The 24901-nt window shown below is 46.5% G+C and overlaps 1 protein-coding gene across 4 annotated transcripts in view; it reads right to left on the bottom strand.

Moving 5' to 3' along the window:
- AOPEP (aminopeptidase O (putative)) overlaps positions 1-24901 on the bottom strand; it is a 346624-nt gene that overhangs the window by 121281 nt on the left and 200442 nt on the right. For all 4 annotated transcript variants that reach the window (XR_003612126.2, XR_015766844.1, XR_003612127.2 and 1 more), the window contains exon 7: positions 22302-22408. Coding sequence is in view for 1 of the 4 variants with exons in the window: in XM_028122247.2 (XP_027978048.2) it covers positions 22302-22408 (107 nt within the window). In the remaining 3 variants the exon portion in view is untranslated. The remainder of the gene's footprint in view (positions 1-22301; positions 22409-24901) is intronic.

Here is a 24901-nt window from a genome sequence, read left to right as displayed (position 1 = left end):
TCTCTTAAATTGCATTTAAGCAGTTAAGGTCTAAGAAATATTTGTACTCTGAAGCCACTTTAAAATATCAAAAGCAAAAACAGAAGTCATAGCGGCCCATGTTTTTAGAACAGGTAGAGGCATTAACAGTGTACACTTTAACCTGTTCATTTCACAAATGAGGGAAACTGAGGCACATAGAAATTAAGACTACATCCCAGTCTCATAGCTTGTTTTGAGTCGTGGTGACATCAGCATTGAAACCAATGTCTCCTTATTATCTATCAGGGTGCTTTCCATTTTGCTCTATAGCTTTAAGTATTTTTTTTTAAGATTTATCTATTTAATTGAGAGAGAGAGAGAGAGAGAGAGAGAGAGAAGAGCTGGGGGGGGGGCAAAGGGATAGGAAGAGAGTCTTAAGCATACTCCCCACTAAGCACAGAGCCCGATGCGGGGCTCCATCTCATGACCCTAAGATCATGACCTCAGCCGAAACCCAAGAGTCGAATGCTTAAGCAGCTGCACCACCCAGGTGCCCCTATAGCTTTAAGTATTTTTAAAAATTCCTTTAAAAAATATAATTGGGTAATAATGAAGCTTCAACAACTAGCTAAAATCAAAATGAGTGGCAACGTACTTACAACTTTCAGCTATTCTAAAACCAGTCACTTACTGGCTCAACAGTCTGAAGAGCGTCACTTGGGGTGAGGGGAGGCAAGGGTTGACCATCGGGTTGGCACATCAGAAAGGGGGGGATCTTATTTTTCCAAAGTAGTGTGGTGTTACAAGGTACATGGCCTTTGGAATCCGAGAGACCTGGTGTTGAATCTCAACCCCACTTCTTACTACTTGCTACCTACTGGCAGATTACTTAAATTCTCTTACCCTCAATTTACTCACTTGCAAACTGGAAATAATCCCACCCAACTCCCCAGTTCCTGTGGGGAATAATTGAGATAATACATGCAAAGCCCCTAGCAAGAGCCAGAGCTACAAAAATTACTCAATAAACTTAATAAAATATTCTGAAGTTGTTAGCAATAAATAGGGCTAAATTCAAGGTTGGTCATCTGATGTTAGAGGTGATAAATCTCAGTGGTTCACCCATTTAATCCCATATGCTCACGGACACAAATGTGTCAGGATGCTGGAACCGAATGGAAGTGCCTGAGGATGGCCCACCTTGCCAGTCAGGACCTTTACAGTGTGTTCTAGCTGCCAAGCAAGAACCCCTGATTAAGTATCTGCAGAGTATTCCAGTACATTATCTCAGCAGACAGAAGGCACGGGACCAGCAGATTCCTAAAGTAGAGACAACAACCGGCCACCAGAGCTAACTGCATAGTTTCAATTTTTGTGCTTGATCCCTGACTTATCCATGACCATACTTGCAGCAATAACTAGTCTCTTTCATCTTCATTTAAGACTCCATTGAAAAGCACCGGCTTTATTCCTGCTCTCAAGTTTGTCCTGGGACTGAGCGTTTTTATAAAGGAAAGCACCCTGGCTTTGATAGGCAAAGCCCACCACCCTCAGCCTTGGCAGGAGGATGGCTTCTCAGAGTTGGCCTAAATTCAAACCAGCTTTCCCAGCCCCAAGAGGGACAGACTTGCTGTGAGCTTCTTACGCCTTAAGCTTTGTACTGAGACTATTAGAAGGGGAGGGACACAGAGGACCGACGTAAATCTTGGCTCCGAAAGCTGGCTTCTAGCTCAAGTTCCTAGTGACGCCTGTAGTTGGTACTTTTTCCCCCTTTGCCTAAATATGTCCTTCCAGAAAGCATCCCTCTCTTACTTTCTTCTTTCACCTTCTCCAAATGAAGAAGTGTTCGAGAAAATTCTTTTATGCTGACAGCATCCAAGGCAAATCTACAAGTCCCCAAGAGATTCCTTTTAAAGTAGACATCGTGCTGGAGAGAGCAGGGCGCAGGCAAGCTTTATGAGAAATCAGAGAAAGTGGTTTTTACGAGGAAAAGATACTCCATGAGTGCGGAAAAGGTGACTTCCATTTCTGTGCTACTCCAGCTCTCATGATGCAACTTATCTCAGGTCTAGGCAGAGAGACAAAGCACGGAGAGAAAGCAGGAAACAAATCAACTCCCCCATCATGCAAAAACAGATGAGTCTCACAGGTGAGTGACAGAAGACACACCCAAAAGTTGACTACATGCCAATGTATGATTCCATTTAAATAATTATGGCCAAGGAACAGGCAAAAGAGACCAATGGGGATACAGACCAGAGTAACCAGAATAATGGTTACCCTTGGGGGCGAGTATTGACAGAGCAAGGAAAAGGAGGAAGGTTTCTGAGATGCTGGGAATGTTCTATATATTGATCTGAGTGGTGCTTTCTTTTTTTTTTTAAGATTTTATTTATTTATTTATTTGACAGAGAGAGACAGCGAGAGAGGGAACATAAGCAGGAGGAGTGGGAGAGGGAGAAGCAGGCTTCCCGCTGAGCAGGGAGCCCGATGTAGGGCTCGATCCCAGGACCCCGGGATCATGACCTGAGCTGAAGGCAGACACTTAACGACTGAGCCACCCAGGCGCCCCATGAGTGGTGCTTTCACAAGGATACATAGTAAAAATCTACTGAGCCATCCAGAAATACCTATGTATGTTACATTTCAATCAGAAAGTTAAGAAAAAATAGATGCACGCAAAGCAGTACACGTTTTGTGAGAATAAAAGGGAATCAGCCTAGGAAAGGAGCTTTGCTGTTCACGTGCCCTGAACACAAGATGAGGATTAATGAAGCCCTCTGCACAATGAAGTATGTTTTTTAAATGATGCTGGGAGAGGCAGAAAGAACTGTGGCAGATACCACTGGGTCAGTCGCATTCTCATCTACCTTCTTTCCTGCCTCATATACTATTAAATCTGAAAAGTGAAATGCTCACTTTCCAAGTGTCCTGGCAGCTATGAATAGTCAGAAGACATGGTCCAGGCCAATGAGACAAAAGCAGACGTCTACTGTGGTTGAGGCGGGGTTCTGGGAAAGCTTTTGCTTTCCTTACGATAGACGGAAGTATGATTGGTAGATGGAGGTACAGAGGCCACCTTGCAACCAGGAGACAGTAAGTCAATATGCTATGGGGACCAGAATCCATCAAATGAAAGAACGTAGTCTTTAATGGGATCAGTTAGCTGCTGGCCAGCCCAAGACTGCCTGCCTTCAAACTTTTTATTGTCTGAGAAAAGGAACTCTCATCGTTTGTTTAAGTCAAGATTGCTTTACTAGTCTATTAATTATGGCCAGATTCATTCCTAACGGATGGAGAATTGAACTAATACTATCAGCTACCATTTCCTGTTATCCCCCCTGTGCCAGGTACTCTGCCAAGCTCTTCTTATGTACCTGGGGCAGGTACTATGAGTACGCCCATTTAAAGCACTGGAAAGTGAGGCCTGGAAAAGACCACAAAGCTAGTTAGTGGCAGAGTTGAGGCTGGAACCCGGGTCCACGGAACACTGGAGCCCTTGCTGAATGCTGAGGCCTCCCCAAGATCCGGAACCCCACAGTGGCTGTGCCAAATATAAGTGGAGAAACTGAGACAAGTTGCTTACCCTCCCCAAAGCTCAGTTTCCTCACGTACAGAGAGTGTGATGAGGCTCAGATAATTTGGAAGCACTTTGTAAATGTAAAAGTGTTAAGCATCTCTTGAACATTACACACCAGTGTTTATTTCCTTGGCTGGAATACATGGAATGTGAGAGATCAAGTTACCAAGGTCGTTTGAGCTTAAATGCCCTTGGTTTCTGTTGTACCTGGCACCGAATGTAACAACCAAGATTAGCATGACCTTTCCCTTCCTGCCTCCTGGCTTTCCGCCGCACTCAGAAGCAATATGGACATTTAAAGAGCTGTCAGATAGCAGTGGTATTTGATACACAGTGATTTGACTTAGAATCAACCCTCCTGAAGAAAGGACTGATCCTGCAGGAGTGTCACTAAAGGTGGGATTTGGGAAAATGCCTCTGAAATGTGCCCAGGTGTGTCCGCTTGGGTCCGAACACCCACTGCCCCGCCACAGCCCAGATGGGCCGTCTGCCAGCATTCTGCATCTCATACCCCTTGGCCATAGAAGTGAGAGCCACGAGATATCTTCATCTGTAAATTCACTACAACTGTGGTGCCTGAGCCAGAGACTAAGCACCCCAGAGATGAGACAGAAAGACGAGACAACATCCCTTCAGCATTTCAACCTGCTTGTCTGTCTATCAGTCACAGGCAAATCACAAGGTGTGAAGGGCAGGGAGCAGGACCTCACTCACCCACCATAACGGAGGAAGTGCAGAAACCGGTCTCATGGTACTTTGCTGAGCCCCAAGTACACATGTGACACCTATGGGGGGAAGCAACCTAACACACTGGTTAAGAGTTTGGGGTGAATCTTGACTCTGCCACTTAAGTGCCACTTGAGACACCCAACCCCATGAAGCCCGATCCTTCATCTGTGGAAAGAGGACAGACAGTGATCGTGACCATGACACCTCATTAGGCTGCTGTAGTAGCATCTAACAGCACTTAGCCTGAGTTCCTGTTGGCATCTGGTAAGCACAGCATGAATGCTGCTTTCTGGTCATCATGCATTCCGACTGGACTTCAGGGAACACCGCCGGCCCTGCCTCTGACAGGCGAAGTCCTACATGTTCTCATCAGGCGAAGCTGGGCTAAGAGTACACAGGACCTCGTTTTAGTAACCGCTTATTAGTCTAAAATCATTCCAAAATAAAAAGTATTTTAAAGAAGACATGGCACATATATGAGCCCTTCCACCTTTTCCTTTGCGAAACAGAATTTTGAGTGTAAACCCTTCAGAGGTTGGTGTTTCAAGCTGCTCCTTGAAGAATCATCAGAAAACAAACAGAAAGAAACAACAGATTTCAGGTGTTGCCTAAAGTTGCAGCAAGCTAGGGCTGGGCAAATCCCTGACACACAAGCCCACAGTCTACACCACTTTTACATTTCTGGGTAAAAAAGGAAGGTGGAATGATTTGAAGTACAGGAATGTTAGATCCTCCATTTGTTTTTGCAACAATGTTCCCATCTATAAAACGTGCATCCTTGCCACCCACTTGACTAGCAGAGAAAAGCAGACAGAAAGTGGTGCACACCTTTAACTAATGATGTATCGTGTCAGAGCTACTGTTTAGCAAGTTTGATTATCTGTGTGCTTTTCACAATGGATTTAACAGTTATCCAGCCCGAAGGTTCTTCCCTGTCAGGGACCATTATCCTGGAGCCGACGTAGCAGGATATTGCTCTGGTGCTAAAAAAAGGCAATTGCTAAGATGATTTGAGACAGAAGGAGGCTTCCCTCCAAGGAGCCAGAGAAAGGCGAGGACGGTATATCCTGTCCCCCTGATGGTGAAAGGGGCCAGCGGTCGGAGCCTATAGCAGGAGAGGTCAGCTGCTGAAAAAGGTGACAAGGAAAGATTCGGTAGTTAGCAGAACTGTAGAAAACACAAACAGAGTCCACAAATTTTGATAATCAGGGTAGGGACATGAAAGATGAAATTTAGAAAAGCAGGAGGTAATGAGAAGCAATACAAAACCAAAACAGTCCTCAGGTTTTGAGTGGCCATAAATCAGAAATACCTAAGAAACAAAATCCCAGAGAAAAAAACAAAGAACAGATGAATACAACGGTCTGAGCTGTATATTACCACATTCAACACAGCAAGAGAGAATCTGGACCTGTTTTCAAAGGAGACGAGGAGAAAATGGAGGGCACAGACGCCACTCTGACTGCACAGGACGTTTCCGGAAGGTGAATTCTCAGAGGACATGTTCAAAAGATGGAAGGGGGGGGAGGGGATGCTGGACAAAGAAAACAAAACAAAAACAAAAACAAAAAGCAAAGCTCAATACAAGAGCCCGAAGCTGGAAAATCCTTGCTGGGATGGCAAAAAGTCAGAATGAACCGATGCTAATGGAGAATGTCCAGGACAACGAGAGGGTCTTTAGAAGTCATATTCAGAGCATAAGGAAGACCAGCTGGTAAGAGGTGACAGAACCAACAGAACTACTTGACTCTCACTTCGCTCCAACCTTCCTGCTCAGGAGAACGATGTACACGGCGGAAGGAGCATATTGTTCTGTGGGAACTGACGTCTGGGACAGGGGAAGGGGACTCCCTTCAAGAGTCCTGACCTGCCTCAGCTCTGAAAGCTTCCACCGGCAATCACAGACCTCTGGAGGGATCATCATGGAGACAACGGGGAAGGGACTGGTGGGGACAGACAAATGCTCTTCTGATTTGCTAAGGAAGAGGGGCTAAGAGGAGGGAAGGCAAAATTTGTGACTGGGTTATTGAACAGAGAGCTCGTGAGCGCTTAGAACAGAAAATGATGAACTACAGGAGTTAGAGTATCGAGAGGACCACTTCCAGAAATTCACTGTGGGCATCAGGCATCCTGACTTCTAGAGGGCAGCCGGCAGAATGGATGTAGAAGCGGTGAGTGTATGGTGGTTGTTTCATGGCTTGTCAGTTAAAAAACAGAACTCGAGGCTGTTGATTAATTACTTGCTAGAACCAGGAGGGAGCAGTACTTAGGGCTGAGCCCAAAGAATGATGATGTACCGGTGTAACAGATTTGCATTTCAGTCCAAGCTGGGAGTCTAGCTGGTTGACTGGCAGCACCCACGGTCAAGAACAGCAAGGACATGCTGAAATGAAGATCCAAAATTAATATGACAATAGTTAAGGACAGAGGTTTTAAAAATTAAACCTTGGCCTATGAAAGAGATTTAGTATATTAAATTGTCTGTAAACTCAACATGCAGCAAGAGGTGATTGATGTGGCTTCCAAAATAATAACCACAATGGGCCCAACAGGAGCAATGAGAATGTAGCAGGAAGGACTGCTGGGGAGGGGGTCAGACAGCATGGGGAGCAGGGGTCAAGACTGGGCTCTGGAGCCAGACTTTACTTCCATCCCGGCTTGCCACTTAGTAGCTGTGGAAACATGGCCCAATGCTTAACACCTCTATACATCGGTCTCCTCAACTCTCACATGGGAAGGAAGATGGCCAGTACCAATCTCATAGGGCCATTTTGAGGACTAAATGAGATAACATATGTAGAGTGCTTAGAACAGTGTTTGGCACATTGGAAGCACTCAGTGAATGTTACTAAGGAGAGAAAAATGCGAGGGGATTAGAGTAGTAAGACTGCCATGAGAAGGTTTATCATAGTGGTTTAAAAATGAAATATGGTGTATGTGTGAGTGCATCTGACTTGACCCATGCCGGTCTGTTCTTTTCTGGCCCAGCCAGGCAAGAGAAGCAGTAACAGTTCCACTGCATTCTTTACAAGCAGAACCTCAGAGTGCTGTGTTCAGTTCAGGTGTCACATTTGAAGAAGGCCACTGTCAACGAAGACAACAGCAATGGACCAAGCCCAAGGATGCAAGGGTTCTCCCAACCTTGTATTATGTATGACAAATTTCCAAAACATGTGACCTAGTGACCAGGAAAGGAAAGACCGTGGTCTTCAAATATGTGGATGTGTTTGGGGCAGAACAAGGCAAATCCAGTGCAACTCTGGCAGTGAATGAGATGACCTGGCGGGCCTTACAGGGAGGCAGGTTCAGGGCCAGTCAGAGGAAGGCCACTGTAAGATGGGTGTACTCAACAGGGAAACTGCTGCTTTCCAGAACAGGGAGAACCAGGTCCTGGAAATCTTCCACAGAACCTGGGTGGTGTCTGTCAGGGATGTGGGAGGTTAGGGGAAATCACTTTTTTTTTTTAAGATTTTATTTTTATTTATTTATTTGAGAGAGAGAGAGAGAGAGAGAGAGAGAATGAGAGATAGAAAGCACGAGAGGGAAGAGGGTCAGAGGGAGAAGCAGACTCCCCACTGAGCGGGGAGCCCGATGCGGGACTCAATCCCGGGACTCCAGGATCATGACCTGAGCCGAAGGCAGTCGCTTAACCAACTGAGCCACCCAGGCGCCCTAGGGGAAATCACTTTTAAGGTCCTTTCTGACCCTAATATTCTATGATTTTCAGAGATAAAATGGCCCAGAATAATTTCAGCTGCAGCATTTAGATGTAAACCAGTATTCATCCCTGCAGTGTAGTCAGTAGGTTTGCTCTGCAGCCTTGGTCATGCCAAATCAGCATCAAGGGTGATTCTGATTAAAATCAACCAACCAACAAATACCTAAATGAATTAGAGGAACTTAACTGAACTTTACCCAACCGCATGTATCTGGGGATAGATTTAGCCCAAGAATATAGGATTCAAGCAGTAAGAGGCTTTCATTATCCTGTTTCCAGTGTTGTAGTCTGGGGGAGAGGGTAAAGGAGAGACAGGTGCATATGCGGTAAACCTGAGCTGGAATCCTCATAAGCCAGGTTAAAAGGAGCCCCACATCCTATGTAGGGCTAGGGTGATCATAATGAAACGTGAGCTGTCAGTTGGCCACACACATTCAGAACACAGGAATACAGAGAACCTGGAAATTACGGGAGGCAAAAGGAGAAAAGGTAGCAAGGGAAAACCTTTCTTGTACTTCATCAAACAAAACCTATGACTCTATCCTGAAAAGAGGCAAATGAGACAAGCACTGACTTCATTTTGTAAGGAGAGGCTAGAAGCACTTCTTGAACACCAACAGCACATTGTGGTGCTATGTGCCGAGATAGTGGAAGGGTTCGTCTCATGACTCAAGGAGGAGCAGATGGTCTGTGGGAGCTGAGGAAGGACTTTTCCCTGCTGGGCGGAGGATAGCACAGCGCTGGGGACTGGGAGCCACAGGGGTGGAGCCTTGCCTGGGTTTGCAGCCCAGTACCTACCAGGATATAAAACAGAGTAAGTAGTTGGGAGAACAGCTCTCTTCCCAGTCTCGCAGGCAACCGTGTACGATTTAGGTCTTACATTTAACAGGCTGTGCATTAACAGTAAGACCATTCACCACAGCATTGTTTGTAAAAGCAAAAACCTAGAAATCGCCAAAATGTCCAGTGATTAACAGGTAGTTACACAGTTAGTTGTGGAACATTCAAAAAAACCTACATGTGTTGTGAATAGAACAATTAGGATTATATTATCAAGAGAAAAATGGAAGGTAGAGCATATAGTGAAACAAATTCACGCATACACACACACTCATGCATATGTACTTGTGCTTGAGGGATGCTTTCTAGGTGGGGTGGTGATACCACAGACACTATGGAGATGTCTTCTAGGCATCCAATGCTAGAAATGGCTCCTTGGGTCCCCTCCAGTGCCCCGAGGACACCAGCTGCCTCCTGCCATAATTTCATCTGCCATCTCTCCTTCAGACATTGCTAGTCAACCCTGCTAAGGCTGAGATGATGTTATGAGATGTTATAAAATATCCAGTGATTTCCATCAATCCCTCTTTCTTTAAAAAAAATTGAGATATAATTCACATATCATAAAATTCACCATTTTAAAAAAAGTACAATTCACTGTTTTCAGTATATTCATAAGGTTGTGTAACTATCACCAGTACCTAACTGCAGAACATTTTCATCACCCCAGAAAGATGCCACACCCACTGGCAGTCACTTTCCATTCTCCCTTCACCCCAGTCCCTGACAACCATTCATCTGCTTCTTGTCTCTATGGTTTTGCCTATTCTGAATATTTCAGATAAATGGAATCATACAGCATGTGGCCTTTTGTGACTGGCTTCTTTCACTTAGCCTAATGTTTTCAAGGTGCATCCATTTTTGTAGCACATAACAGTACTTCATTCCCTTTTATGGCTGAATGATACTCCATTGTATGAATAGAACACGTTTTATTGATCCATTCATCTGCTGATGGACATTAGGGTTGTTCCCACCATTGGCTGTTAAGAATAATGTTTCTAGGGCGCCTGGGTGGCTCAGATGGTTAAGCGTCTGCCTTCGGCTCAGGTCATGATCCCAGGGTCCTGGGATCGAGTCCCGCATCGGGCTCCCTGCTCAGCAGGGAGCCTGCTTCTCCCTCTGCTTCTCTCTCTTTCTCTCTCATGAATAAATAAATAAAATCTTAAAAAAAAAAGAATAATGCTTCTATGAACATTTGTGTACATGTTTTTGGATGAACTTATGTTTTCATTTCTCTTGGGTAAATACCTAGGAGTAGAGTTGCGGGGTTGAATGATAACTACACATAGAACCTTCTGAGGATCTGTCAGACTGCTTTCCAAAGGAGCTGCACCAGTTCACTCCCACCAACAGTGTAGGAGGGTTCTAATTTCTCCAAAACCTTCCTAGCCCTTGTTCTTATCTTTTCAGGATACTGTCCTAGTAGGTATGAAGTGATACCTCACTGAAGTTTGGATTTGCATTTCCCTGATGGCAAGTAGTGTCACACATCTTTTTATGTGCTTATTGGCCATTTGTGTATCTTCTTTGGAGAAATGTCTATTTAGATCCTTTGCCCATTTTTTTCCCCCTTTGCCCATTTTTCAATTGAGTTATTTGTCTTTTTATTGTTGAACTGTAAGAGTTCTTTATATATCCTGGATACAAGTCCTCTCAGATATATGATTTGCAAATATTTTCTCTCATTCTGTGGGTTGTCTTTTCACTTTCTTGATGGAGCCCTTTGAAACACAAAAGATTTTAATTTCGATGAAGTCCAATTTGTTGATTGTTTTCCCCTTTTGGTTACTTGTACTTTAGTTTAAGAAACTGGTGCCTAGGAGTGCCTGGGTGGCTCAGTCGTTGGGCGTCTGCCTTCGGCTCAGGTCATGATGCCAGAGTCCTGGGATCGAGCCCTGCGTCAGACTCTCTGCTCAGCGGAAAGCCTGCTTCTCCCTCTCCCACTCCCTCTGCTTGTGTTCCCTCTCTCGCTGTGTCTCTTTCTGTCAAATAAATAAATAAAATCTTAAAAAAAAAAAAAAAGAAACTGGTGCCTAATCCAAAGGCCATGAAGACTTATACCTATGTTTTTTTTTTCTCTAATAGTTTTATAGTTTCCGCTCTTACATTTAAGTCTTTGATCCATGTTAATTTTTGTTTGTGGTATGAAGCAGAAGGTCTAACTTCATTCTTCTGCATGTGGATATCCAGTTGTCCCATGGCCATCTGTTGAAAAGACTATTCTTTCTCTCATTGAATGGTCTTGGCACCCTCATCAAAAACCAACCAACCATAAAAGAAAGAAGAGTTTGTTTCTAGACTCCCAATTTTATTCCATTGGTCTATATGTCTGTATCACATTATGTTGATTATTGTAGCTCTGTGGTAAGTATTGGAATTGAAAAGTGTGAGTCCTCAACCTCTGCTATTCTTCAAGATCGTTTTGGCTATTCATTCTGGGTTCCTTGAATTTTCATATGAACTTTAGGATCAGCTTGTCCATGTCTGCAAAAAAAAAATAGGCAGCTGAAATTTTGACACTGGTTCCATAGATCAGCATAGGGAGTGTTGCCATTTTAACAATCTTAAGTCTTCCAACTCATGAACATAAGACTTTTTCCATTTATTTGGTTCTTCTTTAATTTCTTTCAACAATGTTTTGTAGTTTCCAGTATATGTGTTGTACTTCTGTTAAATTTATTACTAATATTTAATTATTTTGTATGTTATTGTAAATGAGTTTATTTTCTTAATTTCATTTTCAGATTACTTATAGCTAGGTATAGAAACACAATGGACTTTTACATATTGATCTTGCATCCTGTAACGTTGCTGAACTTGTTGATTAGTTCTAACAGTTTTTTGCAGGGAGGATTCTTAAGATTTCCTAAGATAACATAATGTTATCGGCAAAAAGAGATAGTTTTACTTCTTCCTTTCCAACCTGGATGCCTTCTATTTCACTTTCTTGCCTAACTGCCTTGGCTAGAACCTCCAGCGCAATCTTGAGCAGAAACACAATCCCTCTTTTTAGTTTTTTCTCTCCTCAACCATTAACATGAAAGAGGAAGAAGCCCCTATAAAACTGCATTTTTTAAAAGATTTTATTTATTCATCAGAGAGAGAGAGAGCACAAGCAGGGAGAGCAGCAGAGGGAGAAGCAGGCTCCCTGCTGAGCAAGGAGCCCAATGCAGGACTCAATCCCAGGACCCTGGGATCATGACCTGAGCCGAAGGTAGACGCTTAATTGACTGAGCCACCCAGGTGTCCCTACAAAACTGCATTTTAACGTGTAGTAGAATATTCTTCTTTTGTGTCTTTGCAGCAGGTCCACGCGAATACCTGCATTGTTTTTTTTTGTCAGCCATTCTGGGTCAAAACTATTGGCCAAAACACAAACGAAATGGCAGTGTCAGGGGGAAGGGTACAGGGAGGACCAGAGTATTTTTGAATGGGAAACTAACACTCATTAGCCAAGAATGTAATGTATATCATGCTAGGACTGGCTGCGTGAATGAAATGTCCTCAGAGGATGGGCAAAATAAGAGTGAATTATTACAGATCGGCTTATATATATGAATTATTTTTTAAGGAAACTATTTCACAGGCAAATAGGGTTATAATGAATCAGTGCCACACAGGGCAAGACAGAAGTATGCATATATACTTACAAAATTTATTTTCAGAAGAATTCACAAGGAAACGCTAGCAGTGATTATCTTAGGGTGAAGACTACAATGATGGGGATGAAATTTTGTACCTTTCTAAACTGTTTGGGTTTTCCTGTTATGTACTTTTAACTAAGCAGTGATTATGAACTGCTTTATTTCTTCTTTATGTTTTTCTAGATTTACAAAACCCTACCAAATGTAATTGCAAAAATGAAACACCGTGTACAGTAAATATGTAATTAGAGGCCTATCAAGGAGAATTCCATCCCTCCCTTAGAAATACCTGAGTGATGAGTAACCAGGCAATGGTCTAGAAAAATGAACAGGGAGTGTTATTTGAGTTCAAATATTCAGGACATGTCTGTCATCTTTGTCGGGTAGAAGAAGTGAGAACTGAGGGAGTCCCTCCAACAGGAAACAGGAACTGAGTGGGCAGTTCAGGGGGACAGAGCTGGCCTTCGGGACAGGAAAGTGCAGAGTCTGTTTCTGGCTAGCTGAGAGTCTTCAAGTTTTTCAGAAAATGCTGGCACAGGTAGAGCCCCGTCCTGTCACAGAAGGGTAGACGCTGTCTATACAGCTAGCTTGCTAGTGAGTGTGGCTCCAAAAAAGAGAATTAGACAGAAAAAATGGGGCGAAGGGGTTCCCGAGCCTGAGAGATGGAGAATGAAGGGTAAGAATCGCTGGATACACATGAAGAGACCTCAGGAACTCCACAGGCCAGTGTCAGTGGTTGGTACCCAGGTAAGAACTCTCAAAGCCATAGAGGCAAGAACTGCTTTCTTCTCAGGGCTGAGGTCAGATTCTGCACAGAATGCTGGGGAAACTGTACCGAGTGGAGCCAGAGGGGACACCAGCCCGGCCCTAATGTAGAGATTAGACCAGAAGTAGGTTCCAGGAAGGTATGAAGATTCCATTTGTCTCAGAAGCATTGCCAAGTTAATTCTTACCTCAAGCTATTGGTTTGAGCATCTTTGTTTAATGTTCAAACTTTTTTTTTTTTGGTTTGTTTTTGCTTTTAATCCCATCTTTTCATTTGTAACCAGGCATTCTTGTCTCCCCCATGCCCCTCCCTTTTTAAACATCCTCTTAACTTCTTAATAAAATTAACTTTTTGAGCATTCTAGCCAATTGCAAGTTTGTCAAGAGGAAAGGTAGGTGTTTCCAGGCTCTGGTGGGTAAAGAGACAGGAGCAGGGTGCCCGTATGGTCACCAGGGAAGGGTGGCAGCAGTGAAAGAAGAGACAGAAACCAGAATAAACCAGAAGAGAGAGTGGGGCTAGCTGCAGGGGCTGCATCCTTGTGCCCTCTGTCACTTGTTGGGCAAACATTGACCAGGTGTCAGAGGGTCGAGATGACAGCCCCTAATATGTGTTGAGTATTTACTATAGGATGAACCATTGGAAATTGACATCACTGAGCCTTTTAGATCCACCAAAATGGCAATTCTCTGTGATTCAACCCATTACATGTATTCTAACTGATTTATATATATTCATCACATTACCCCCCTCCACTCACCTATAAAGTAGAAACTATTGTGTGTATATTCCCATGTTATAGTGAGGAGACCAAAGCTCATTGTACTTGTGTAACTCTCTAAAGGTCACACAGCAAGTTGAGGAGTCAGGATGGGACTCAAATCCAGCCACTCTGGCTTCCAAGCTTACTCCCTAAACCCTACACTACTCTCCTGGCTTGAGACCTGAAGACCAACAAGCTCGGGAGAGAGCCCGGGCCTGCATTCTCAGACGGTTTTTCTCTAAAATGAGGCAGGACACACCAGGCTTTGGCCAAGCAGGAACTGGGACTGTTGCCTTTCACTCTGTTAAAGTCATAACAAATTTCACAAAGCCCACATATTCAACCACTTCCTTTACTGGGTCAATCCTTATCTGCGATTAGAGAAAGCTCTACATCATATTATTAGAAGCCTTCTTTGAAGCTGTATTGACACTTCAACCAGTTTTGAATAGCGCCAAATGAGCAACTTAGAGCCTCAGGCCAATCAGGAAGAGCATCCCAAACTCTTCTAAACCCAGGTGTGGGTTCCTGAAATGGCCACCCAATTCCATCTGGCTTCTAGATAGACTCTGTCTCTCTGGTCATGTGTGATCTCACAGGCTGGGTAATCTTCCCAGAACTCCCATTTTCATTACGTCATTCCTGGAACTGAAAACAGCTCCCCAGTGCCTGGATGGTCACGTGCAAACTCTTGAATCTGACCTCTAAGGAGCTCCATTACTTAGCCTCTCCTTCCCTGGCCCCCTTCGGTCTCACAGGTTCCTGATGTCTGTCCTCCCCAGGAAGCTCATTCTCACTTAATGCCCATTTCCACAATTAATCTTCTGTTTATGCCTGCCAGGCTTTGCTCCTTGAATTCCCTTCCTTCCAGCCCTTTCCCAGTCTCAATGCCAACCCTTCTTAACCATCCCAGCTCAAACCTCACACCTTCCCAGCGGCCCTTTCTAGCTAAGCCTACCAGTAGTAACCTCTCAGGATGCAGCCTAGGGTTTTTCTATCTACTGTGTTGAGACCAGTATTTCAACTCTATGTAAATAAGATAGAAAGAACCTCAGGGACAGAGATGTGTCATCTATGACATTCGTTTCTTCAACATTTATCAAGTACCCATTCAGTGCCCAATCCTATGGTATACAGAGGTAAAAAAAAAAAGACACAGTCGCTGGGTTCAAAAGGCTTATGACCCAGAAGAAAGATGCATTAGGTTAGACCATGTGAAACTGCTGTTTCTGTAGGTTAAAAATAGTCAAATATTGGCAATATAACGTGGCTCATTCTAAATATAATTATCAAATAACATAGTAAGATCAGGGATGGAGATACAACCGGAGCATTTAGGGGGTACAAAGGAGGGTCATGCACTTACCTTGTCAGGGGAGAGCCTGAGACTTCTGGAACACAGTGATATCTGTGCTGAATCGTGACGATTTGGAGTCTTGTGACAAAGGGAGGCTATTCTAATAGAGACAACATGAAGACAAGGCAAGGAGGTAAGAAAGAACAGCTAGATTGTAGATGTTATGGGCTGCATTCTATTTCTCCAAAATTTTTATGTTGAAGCCCTAACCCTCAGTACCTCAGAAGGTGACTCGATTTAGAGACAGGGCCTTTAAAGAGCTAGGTCAGTTAAAATGAGGCATTTGGTTGGTTCCCTTTACAGACGAGGCGATTCGGGTGTACAAAGAGACACCAGGAGTGCAACACGCAGAGGAGGGACTGTGCGAGGACTCAGCGAGAAGGGGTTACCTGCAAGCCAAGGAGAGATGCTGCAGAAGAAGCCAAACCTGTTGACACCTCGATCTTGGACTTTCACCCTCCAGGAGTGGAGGAAGTACATTTGCACATACTGGTCTGTGGTAGTCTGTTATGGCAGCCCCAGCAAACTGATGCCGTAGGGTTGGGTATGAACCAAGTGAGGCGGCTAGAGGGTGAAACAAAGGATGGAAAGAGAAGAGACTGTTCCAACAGGCAGGACAGCTGGTGTGTGGCACTGTGCCTGCTATGTTAAGGACCCTGAGCTTTTTCCCAGAGGTGAAGGGAAGCTTTGGGAGTTTTAAGCAAGGCGGTGGCAGAATCAGAAGGTGTTTCAAGGACAGCTCCCCAGCGGTGACGAGGAAGGTGGATTTGATGAGAGAGAAAGATCAAGTCGGAGGCTTTTGGATTGGTACCAGCGAGTTATTAATGGGACTCAAATCCAGGGAGACAGCAGTACCAGGAATGGAGAAGGACCCAGCTGAGAATACTTATGAGGAAAGTTCACAGTGCCGGCTGAAACCCTCCCAGGGCAAGGAGGGGAGAGGAGGAGGAACTGGAAGAACCCCACTTTTGGCCTGGGATGAGCATGGGAATGTGAGCCACTATGGAGGAGCTCACTGCCATAGGAGGCGAGCAGATGGGGCCCAGGGAGTGGGGTTACCAGTGTGAGAGGCCTGTAGGGCCACCAGGAAGACAGGATGTCAAATGGGTAGCTAAGCAGTCACATCTATCTTTGAAGGAGAGTGGAGCCAGCCTGTAGATGTGGGAGCCTCCAGCAAAGAGGGGAGGTATGGCCAACAACGCCCACGCCCCTCTCACAATCCATGGGGCCCTTTTATCACCTGTGTGCACATCAACTCCCAGCATGCTCTCTCTGACTCTTGGTCAGATGTGGCTCTCGGGTGGCCCGAGCCTGTTTTGCCTGCAAACACAAGAGTCGGAAGTACCTGGGAACATACATCTGTCGAAGCAATGGGTACAGGTGCAGGGGTGTGTCCACAGTCTGGGCCGTACCCCTGTGGGGACAACTCTGACACTGACCCACACCACCTTCCAGGGCCATCCTATGGGACTTGACTTGATATCATAGCACCCTGCCTTGGCCTTCTCCCCTTCTCCTTGCTTCTACTTCCTGTCCTGGGCATACTTCCTAATAAATCTCTTCCACATGAATCTTGTCTCAGGGTCTGCTTTTGGAGAATCCTACCCGTGACAGGGGGTGTAGACGGGACCACTCCAGGAGGATGTGCCAAAGAGCAGAGCCCCCAAAGCAACACCAGCTCTGAAGAGGCAGGCGAAGAGAAGAGCCTGAAGAAGATGGAGGAGGGACAGCAAAGGGGCACCGGAGAGCCAGAAAAAAGAGAGCCAGAGGGGCTCCCAGGAAAGGCAGGTGACAGAGATTCCCAGAACGGAAGACTTGTCAATAGTACCAAACAAAGCAGAGGAGTTCCGATAATATAAAGACTGGAATATGTTTACAGAATCTGATGATCAGAAGGGCAAAATGACCTCAGGAAAAAAATAGTTTCCCTAGATTCATGACCCTGGTCCACAGTCCCAAGTGATGGGAACTTCATTCTCCCTTCATAAATGGATCCTCCCTTCCCTTCTTCCTCATGGGAAGAAAAGCTCACTTAGATATACGTAAGTTCTAGATTTACGTCAATGCACACGCATTTTCACTGCCACCTCTGGAACTAGAAATGTGTCTTTAGTTGTACTGAGACTGACAGGTTGGCTCTCGGGTCTCTGAGAGATCAGAGAGATGTGGATGTTGATGCGTTGATAGAAGTGAAGGAAGAACATGGCTGATGGTGCCGGTTTTCCCTGGGGGACAGGAGGCAAGAGAAGGGAGGGAGAGTGGGGAAGGGGGGAAGGTCTGGACTAGATACTGAAGGCCACGGGAAGGGAGCTGCCTAGGGGAGAGGGAAAGGATTTGTTCCCAGCCTGTGGGGCCGCTGGAGCCCGAAGCGGGCACGCTGGGAGTCTCAGGCCCCAGCATGGAGGAGCAGCGGAGGCTGAGCCTCTGGGTGGAGGTGGGTGTGTGGCAGAGACAAGGGACTCTCAAAGGAGGGGCACTTTTCCATGAGGCAGGTTTGGGTGGCTGCGAGTGGATGAGTTCCCACATGTGGGTGGGAAAAGACCGCTGTGTTCTTCAAGGATCAGAAATAAAAATTTTGAGAAAAACTTCAGAGGTGAAAGCTTTATGCATACTAGAGGTGCACACGTAGACTCATTTCAAAAGTTCAATTTTTTAAAGATTTTATTTATTTATTTGAGAGAGCAGGGGGGTGGAAGGAGTATGGGGGGGCAGGGAGAGGGAGAAGCAGGTTCCCCACCGAGCAGGGAGCCTGACTTGGGGCTCGATCCCCAGACCCTGGGATCATGACCTGAGCTGAAGGCAGACACCTAACCATCTGAGCCACCCCTAAAAGGCTTATTGTTTTAAATGGAACACACAGTGTTAGACATCGTGCAGACTCATTGAGCCCGTGGCATGCACATCTCCTTGTGGCTATGGAGAGTTGCATACTTGGGACTTCTCCCTATTAGTATGGGCTGTCTTTGTGACCAGGGAATGAGGCACTTATGAGGAAGGTAGGAGAAGATATCTGCGTTTCTCTGGAATTCTACCGTCTGTGGAGGCAGCAGCTAGGAGAAAGAGCCACATCAGATTCTGCGCCTGTCAGCGCCTCCTCAACATGATATATTTTCACGTTTTTCTCAGCACGAGCTTGACTTTAACAATGAATCCAGAAAAGAGGGGAAGTGATAATAAATCACAAACAATAAAAACCAACAGAGATTTCTTCTGACCCCGCCATGGTAGCTCTTCCATCCCGTAGGCCTGTCAGAGGAAAGCTAACTAACACTGAGTAAAGCACTTTAGAGAGAGAAGGCAGGAATCCAGCAGCGCCCTGGGGACCAGAGGCACCGGAGCCTTGCAGAAGGCCCTTCGAATCTTCCTTGGCAAGAGTCAGGACTGCTGCAAGGTCAAGGGTGGGGTGGGGGTGGAAACAACAGGACAGCGGAGTGGTGGCAGCCAGGCAGAGTAGGACAGCAGTAAGATCAGCTTCGTCTGGTGCACAGTTGTGCCCAGAGTCGGTGGCCAGGTGAGGGAGAGTCTGAGGAGAGCCACTGGGGTCTGGTCTATGGGAAAAGCATCTTTAATAATTAACATGAGAAAAGGCGTGGAGTCAGTAATGTGACCCCTAATCTTCTGAGCAAATTGCCATGCCTCAAGAGCCTGCAGCCGCATTACAAGCTTCCTAGCCAAGGAAGACTGAGAAGGAAAACACAGGAACCGTTGTAACCAAATGAATCTCACAACCAAGTCAATCCAGGACACATCTGATGAGAGCCATGTTCAACACTGAATATATGGAAGACACGACTGAAAAACAGTTCTTGTAAATGACTAAAATTAGCAAGCCAGAGCCAAACACAATTTTAGTTTTTCTCTTCTCACTTTGTTAATACTCCAATACCTATAATCAACACAATGTTGAGTTTTCTTTTTTCCCCGATAGCCACCAAAATAATCAGACACATTCACCCATGTGTAAGAAGACAAAGATACTTGGTCCAAGGATACTTTTTTTTTTAACCCTGACCTTCATATTCTTCCACAGTTCAAGATACCTGCAGTGGTTTTTTCGTTTGGTTTAGTCTGGTTTGGTTTTAATGCAACTAAATGCCATATGGAGTTCCTTGAAGGCAGAGAGAAAGTGTATAGGGAAAAGAAGGTCGTTTCCATCCCTGGATTCCAATCTCTGTTCTGCTCTGTATCAGCTGTATGCTGCTGGACCCCTTAATCCCTCTTTCTGAGCTATGAGTCATCTAAGTGAAGATGCTGAATAGCCAGCAGGAGGGGTGGGGACTGGCAGCAGAGCACCAGGAAATCCAGGAGAGTGTGACACAGAAGCCAAGAGAAGAAAGTGTTTTTAGAAGGAGGGAGTGGTCAACCACGGTGAAAGCGGCTGCAAAGATGAGCGAGAGAAGTTTCCATTTCATCTGTCACCACCAAGGAACGTGGAACATATCAAGACACAAACCAAAACTTCTAAATTGTTCTTGGTCCATCATTTCAAGGCCATGGGCTATCTTGAAAGGGAGGGGCAAAAAAAGAGCATCTTTGATTACTGTCTTGTTTTAAGCGACTTCTTTCCCAAAGTCTTATTTAAATCCGAGAATAAATTTTTATAACTCTGATTTTTTTTTCTTTCACTTTCAGCAATTTCTAGGCTCTCTGTGCCCATCTGAGGGAGAATTCTAAAGGATGGGAGTAAACTAAACCTTGACTATATAATTCGGGGCAGGTTCAGAAACATTTCCTCTTCATTGTAAGCGCATCTGATAACAGATTCCATACTGATGTGCAACAAATCTTTCGAATGCAGTCATTTCATGGTTAGCCTAAATTTAGGCAAACACAATTTCTGAATACTAAGAAAAAGAAAAACAAATTTCCAGCACAAGGGTCTAAAAATAGTGTATTTCTTCTCCCAGCTCTACACACACAGGAAAAGCTCTTGGTCATCAGAGGCTGGGTTGATCACAGCTCCACCGAGTCCAGAGGGAAGGCTCTCCTCACATGCGTACTGACTTCCCTGTGTGAGGCTGGCCTGCTTATGAACTGGGAGCACATTTCATCAACTAATGTTCATTATGACGCCCCACACCCTCGCCACACTGACTTCCCAAGCTCCTCCGCTGGCCCCCCACCTTCCTCCAACCTCTTCCCTCACTTTCCTCTCTCCCTGGTGATTTCAGTGTGCTCAGACTTGTAAGTATTTATAGACTGAATGTTCCAATCTTTCCAGTGACCTGCTGACTTGTAGACCCCACTAAGTTCTCGATATCAAGTATCTGTTTGGCATCCCAAACTTAACATAAACAAGACTGGGATTTTTTACTTTTCCTTCCAATGTCTTGGCTGTCTCACCAAATGGCCTCACCATCTACCCAGCGGCTCAAGTCAAAAGCCTGGAATTATTCTGGACACTCACATCTCCCTCTTCTCCACACTCGATGACCAAAGATCCACCAGCCCCACCACCAGGACATGTCTCAGATGGGTCTGCCACAGCCGCCACCAGGACCTCTTGCATATGGACGACTGCAAGGTTCTAACCCTCCCCTTCCCATCCCTCAGCAGCCTGCAGTCCATCCCCCAGAGGCCCGAGCAGCCCTGAAAACACAGGACAGATCAGGAGCCTTCCCTGCTACAAGCCCTGGGGCGCCTTCAGTTGCACTTCGGCCTAAGGCTCACTGGCCAGACTCCTGCCTGCCTCCCTCTGCCCAGCTGGCCACACCGCCCTCCCTTCTGTTCCTCAAGTACCAGCCTGCCAAGCCCTTTCCTGCTTCAGGGCCTTTGTAGTCCTCAGAGACACCTTCCGTTCGCGCCACTGCTCACCATCTGGAACTCTGTGAAGGCAACAGGGTCCCGCTACGTGGAAGCTCCGCGAGAGCGGGGACCCTGTCCACTCCGTCGTGGGTACAGCCATCCCACTGGCTGAGGGCAGAGGGGTGCAGAGAGCGGGGCTGGGTGGGGAATGCGGGGCTCCTGGTTCTGGCTCTCCTACACAACCCATGAGTTAGCGGATGGAGAGGTTTTGTATGCAAAAGCGAGGAACTTCTTCGTGGGAAGAGTGCCACACCCCAGGCGGCCATGCTGCACAAAAGCACCAACCAGCCTCCCTGGGGGGTGGGTTATTTAAAAACAAATAACCAAACCGGGTCAGACTGGCTTCTGCCCAAAGGTTGACTGGCCCTGTCGTCAAACTGGGGGGCCACTGCTGGATGGCTGTCTTCCCACCTGCCTGACGGCGGATTCCACACCCTTGGCTGTAGCGGAGAGGGGGCAGCATGAAAGCTTCTGTGGTCATAGCAATAGCAGTATTCCTGGGGCCTAGGCTTGGGCTTGCCGATAAACAACTATTTAGAGAAATGAAGAAAACAAGCAAAGCAGAGAGGGGCAAAAACGGAAAAATGGCAAGAAGTAAATCTACAAGTAAGCGCTGCAAGACACACGTGGACACCACCCTGCAGGAGCCCGGAGTAGAATCTCCCCCAGGCACTGGCGTGGCCTCCTGCTGGGAGGACCCCAAACAAAAGGCCCCGCTGACACCAACATCTGTTCTTACTAAACACTTAGGAACCAATATTTTCCTGAAGGTTTGTTGTTTTTTTAATTTTGGCTTTAAAGGGTTACTGTCTATCAAGGTACCAAACCCCCACCTTGTCCAAGTTCTCAGCCACCACACAAAGTGACTATTAGAACTTCAAAGAATTTGGTCCTGGAAATGGCCTTGTGTTCGTTTTTTCCTGAACAGAGACACCAGGAAAACGTCAGAAGGCAAATCTAAGCCCACGCCCTGAAAGACTTCAAACATAACAATCACATCCCTGGGAGGATGAGTGACCTAACCCAGTTTGATTTAAAAAGGAAACACAGCAGATTTAATAGTCGGCCAGGAGGCGTCTTGAAGGAAAGGAGGGGGAGGCAGAGGGTGAAGAGGGAAAGAGATCTCAGGGCGCTTTACCTCAACACCTGCATCTCCTCCGGGGAGTTCCGCACCTCGTCCTGGAGGCGACACCAGCGCAGACAAGCCTTCAGCTCCTGCTGCTCCTGGGCCTCGTGGGGGGCCAGCTGCTTGGGCCACAGACACACAAACACATGTGCACAAAACAGTTACTGTTGTCCTCACATGGGGTCACAGTGGCCCGATGGGGCAGCTTGCTCAGTTTCAGGGTGACTGCACAGATGGCCTCCCCACGGTGCCTGGCACCCCATCAGAAAAGCCAGAGGGCCAAAGGGGTCTGGTAGGTCCTCACACGAAGACCTAGCTGCTCACTCTCCTGCTGGTGATGGAGCTGGGCCTGGCTGTCTGGAACCCACCCCTCACACACCCCGGGGCCCAGAAAGAGCAGGCTTCCCTAGAGGGCTGTTTCCACTCGGATTCCATCCAGCCCTTTCCTGCTTTGTCTTTCGGCACCGGGTGGGGAAGATTCCCTCCATTTACCTCCTACTTTTCCCAGCCCTCAGTTTGGTTAAGGGCTGTTTACAGTGGAGCCTGCTAATGCAGCCCAGATGATTCTGTTTGCATATAAGCAGGAAGAGTGTACTGCCTGGATTCACTCTGGGGGAGGGGGACGCCATCACACCCTGCCCTGCTGGTGAGAATGGGCTACTGCCACTGGGCTCAGGAGGCCCCACGACTCAAGTCTCTGTAAGGGAGGGCAGCAGAACATCGGCCTGGGAGGGAAATGTCAGTATCAACAGGCACTTCTGGACATGAAAGATCCTTAAGAGTGGATTCAACAGGTATTTACTGAGTCTCCGCCAGACCCTGGGTACACTATGGACACGGCCTATAAGAACACTAGCCATCAGAGTGCAGTGATGGTAGAGGTTAAGGAAGAACCTAGATGCCCTCTGGCCATCCAGGCGAGTCAGAAGGCTTCCCTGAGGAGGTGGTGGGGCCTGCACTGGTCCCCAGGGAAAGGAGTCAGCCTGGGGAGGAGGAATTTCAGGAAGAGGGAAAGCATGTGTAAGGTTCAAGGGGCCTGGAAAGAGCATGGTGTGTTCATAGAATGGTGAGGGATGTAGTCGGGCGGGGAGCATGCTATTACCTGGGGAGAGACAGAGGCACCAAGTAGCCAGCAAAGGCCAGAGGAGCCACAGGTTCTGTGTGCCCTCTTGCTAAGGACTGAATCATGAGTGGAAAATTCATATGTTGAAGCCCTAACCCCCAATGTGACTGTATTTGGAGATGGGACCTTTAAGGTAGTAATTAAGATTGATGAGGTTATTAGGGTGGGCCCTGGTCCAATAGGCCGGGTGTCCTTAACAAGAAAAGGGAGAGACACCAGGGTTCTCTCTACATGTGCACAGAGGAAAGGCCACGGGAGAACACAGAGAGGAGGTGGCCGCCACCAAGCCAGGGAAGAAAGCTGTCACCGGACTCCAAGCCTGTCAGCACCTTGATCTTGGACTTCCAGCCTTCAGAACTATGAGAAAACAAGTGTTTAAGCCCCCCGGGCTGTGGTATTGTGTTATGGCAGCCTGAGCTAAGACACCTGTGAAGGAGGTTAGACTTTATCCAGATTGATGACAAGTTACATGATGCAATCTTGCAACTAACTGAATTCCCTTCTCCCTGCGGAACGCCACTCCAAGTGGAATGCCCCTCTCTGTCTCCTCGTTCAGTGGTCTCCCACTCCCTCACTTTGCCGTGCTCACTAACGTTCAGTGCTGCAGAGCACAGTCTGTCTGGGCTGCCAAGTGGCCGATGTGCGTCACCCCCTCTTCCCTGGCAGCATCTGCCGCTGACCAGGAGAGTCCTGTGAGCCAGCCCACACCCTCCTGCCCCGAAAAACCCCCCACTCCTGCTCGGAAGGTCTGCCATCAGGGACCGACAGCAGCTCAGTCTCACCCTTTAAGGAAGGGGCTAGAGGGATCGACATGCTCTGGAAAGGTTTCCGAGCTTTGTGCTGGTATCCAGAATGGCCACTTTGCTTCAGACCAAAGGGCTTTCACATACTGAAGAGATCCTGCCCCCTTTAGGGTCTAAAGGCCCTAAAGGATAGTGAGGTGGGTTGTCCCCTATGCCAGGTTAAGGGAAAAGCAAGGACAGAGAAACCTCAACTCCTACTTTACCTTTGAGGCCCATGTCAGAAGTCACCTTCTCCAAGAAGACTCTCTGGATCTGCTCAGGCCTGACCTCTCCCACCTCTGAACTCACACAATTTGGTATTTACCTCTCTCTTCTAACTTATTTTCTTCTTCCTTCTACTGTGTGCTTTTCTTATCTTCACAGTTAAACTATGACCTCTTGCAGAGCAGGGCTGGGTCTCACTCATCCTTCTCCCTACAGGTCTAGCACAGGACGGACACACCGAAGGTATGTCAGCTGTGGAATGAGGCCACATCGGCTTCATCCCTCTATTAGTGGAGATGGACATATGCAGGGCAGTAAGAGGCAGGACCTAAGCAATGAGACTCAGGACTGACACTCTGGAAATACGGGCAGGGGCCAAGGCGACGGAGGAGTGCTTTTTGGGGATATGGGAGGTAAAGGACAGAGAGATCATCGTTAGATGCCTGAAATGCACTCACGATTACCAAGAACAGCACAAATCT

Source organism: Eumetopias jubatus, unplaced genomic scaffold (assembly GCF_037043125.1).
Source record: "Eumetopias jubatus isolate StellerSeaLion01/CBP00866 unplaced genomic scaffold, mEumJub1_p1.0 scaffold_15, whole genome shotgun sequence".
Taxonomy (NCBI): Eukaryota; Metazoa; Chordata; class Mammalia; order Carnivora; family Otariidae; genus Eumetopias; species Eumetopias jubatus.
This window is presented reverse-complemented; position numbering and strand designations above follow the sequence as displayed.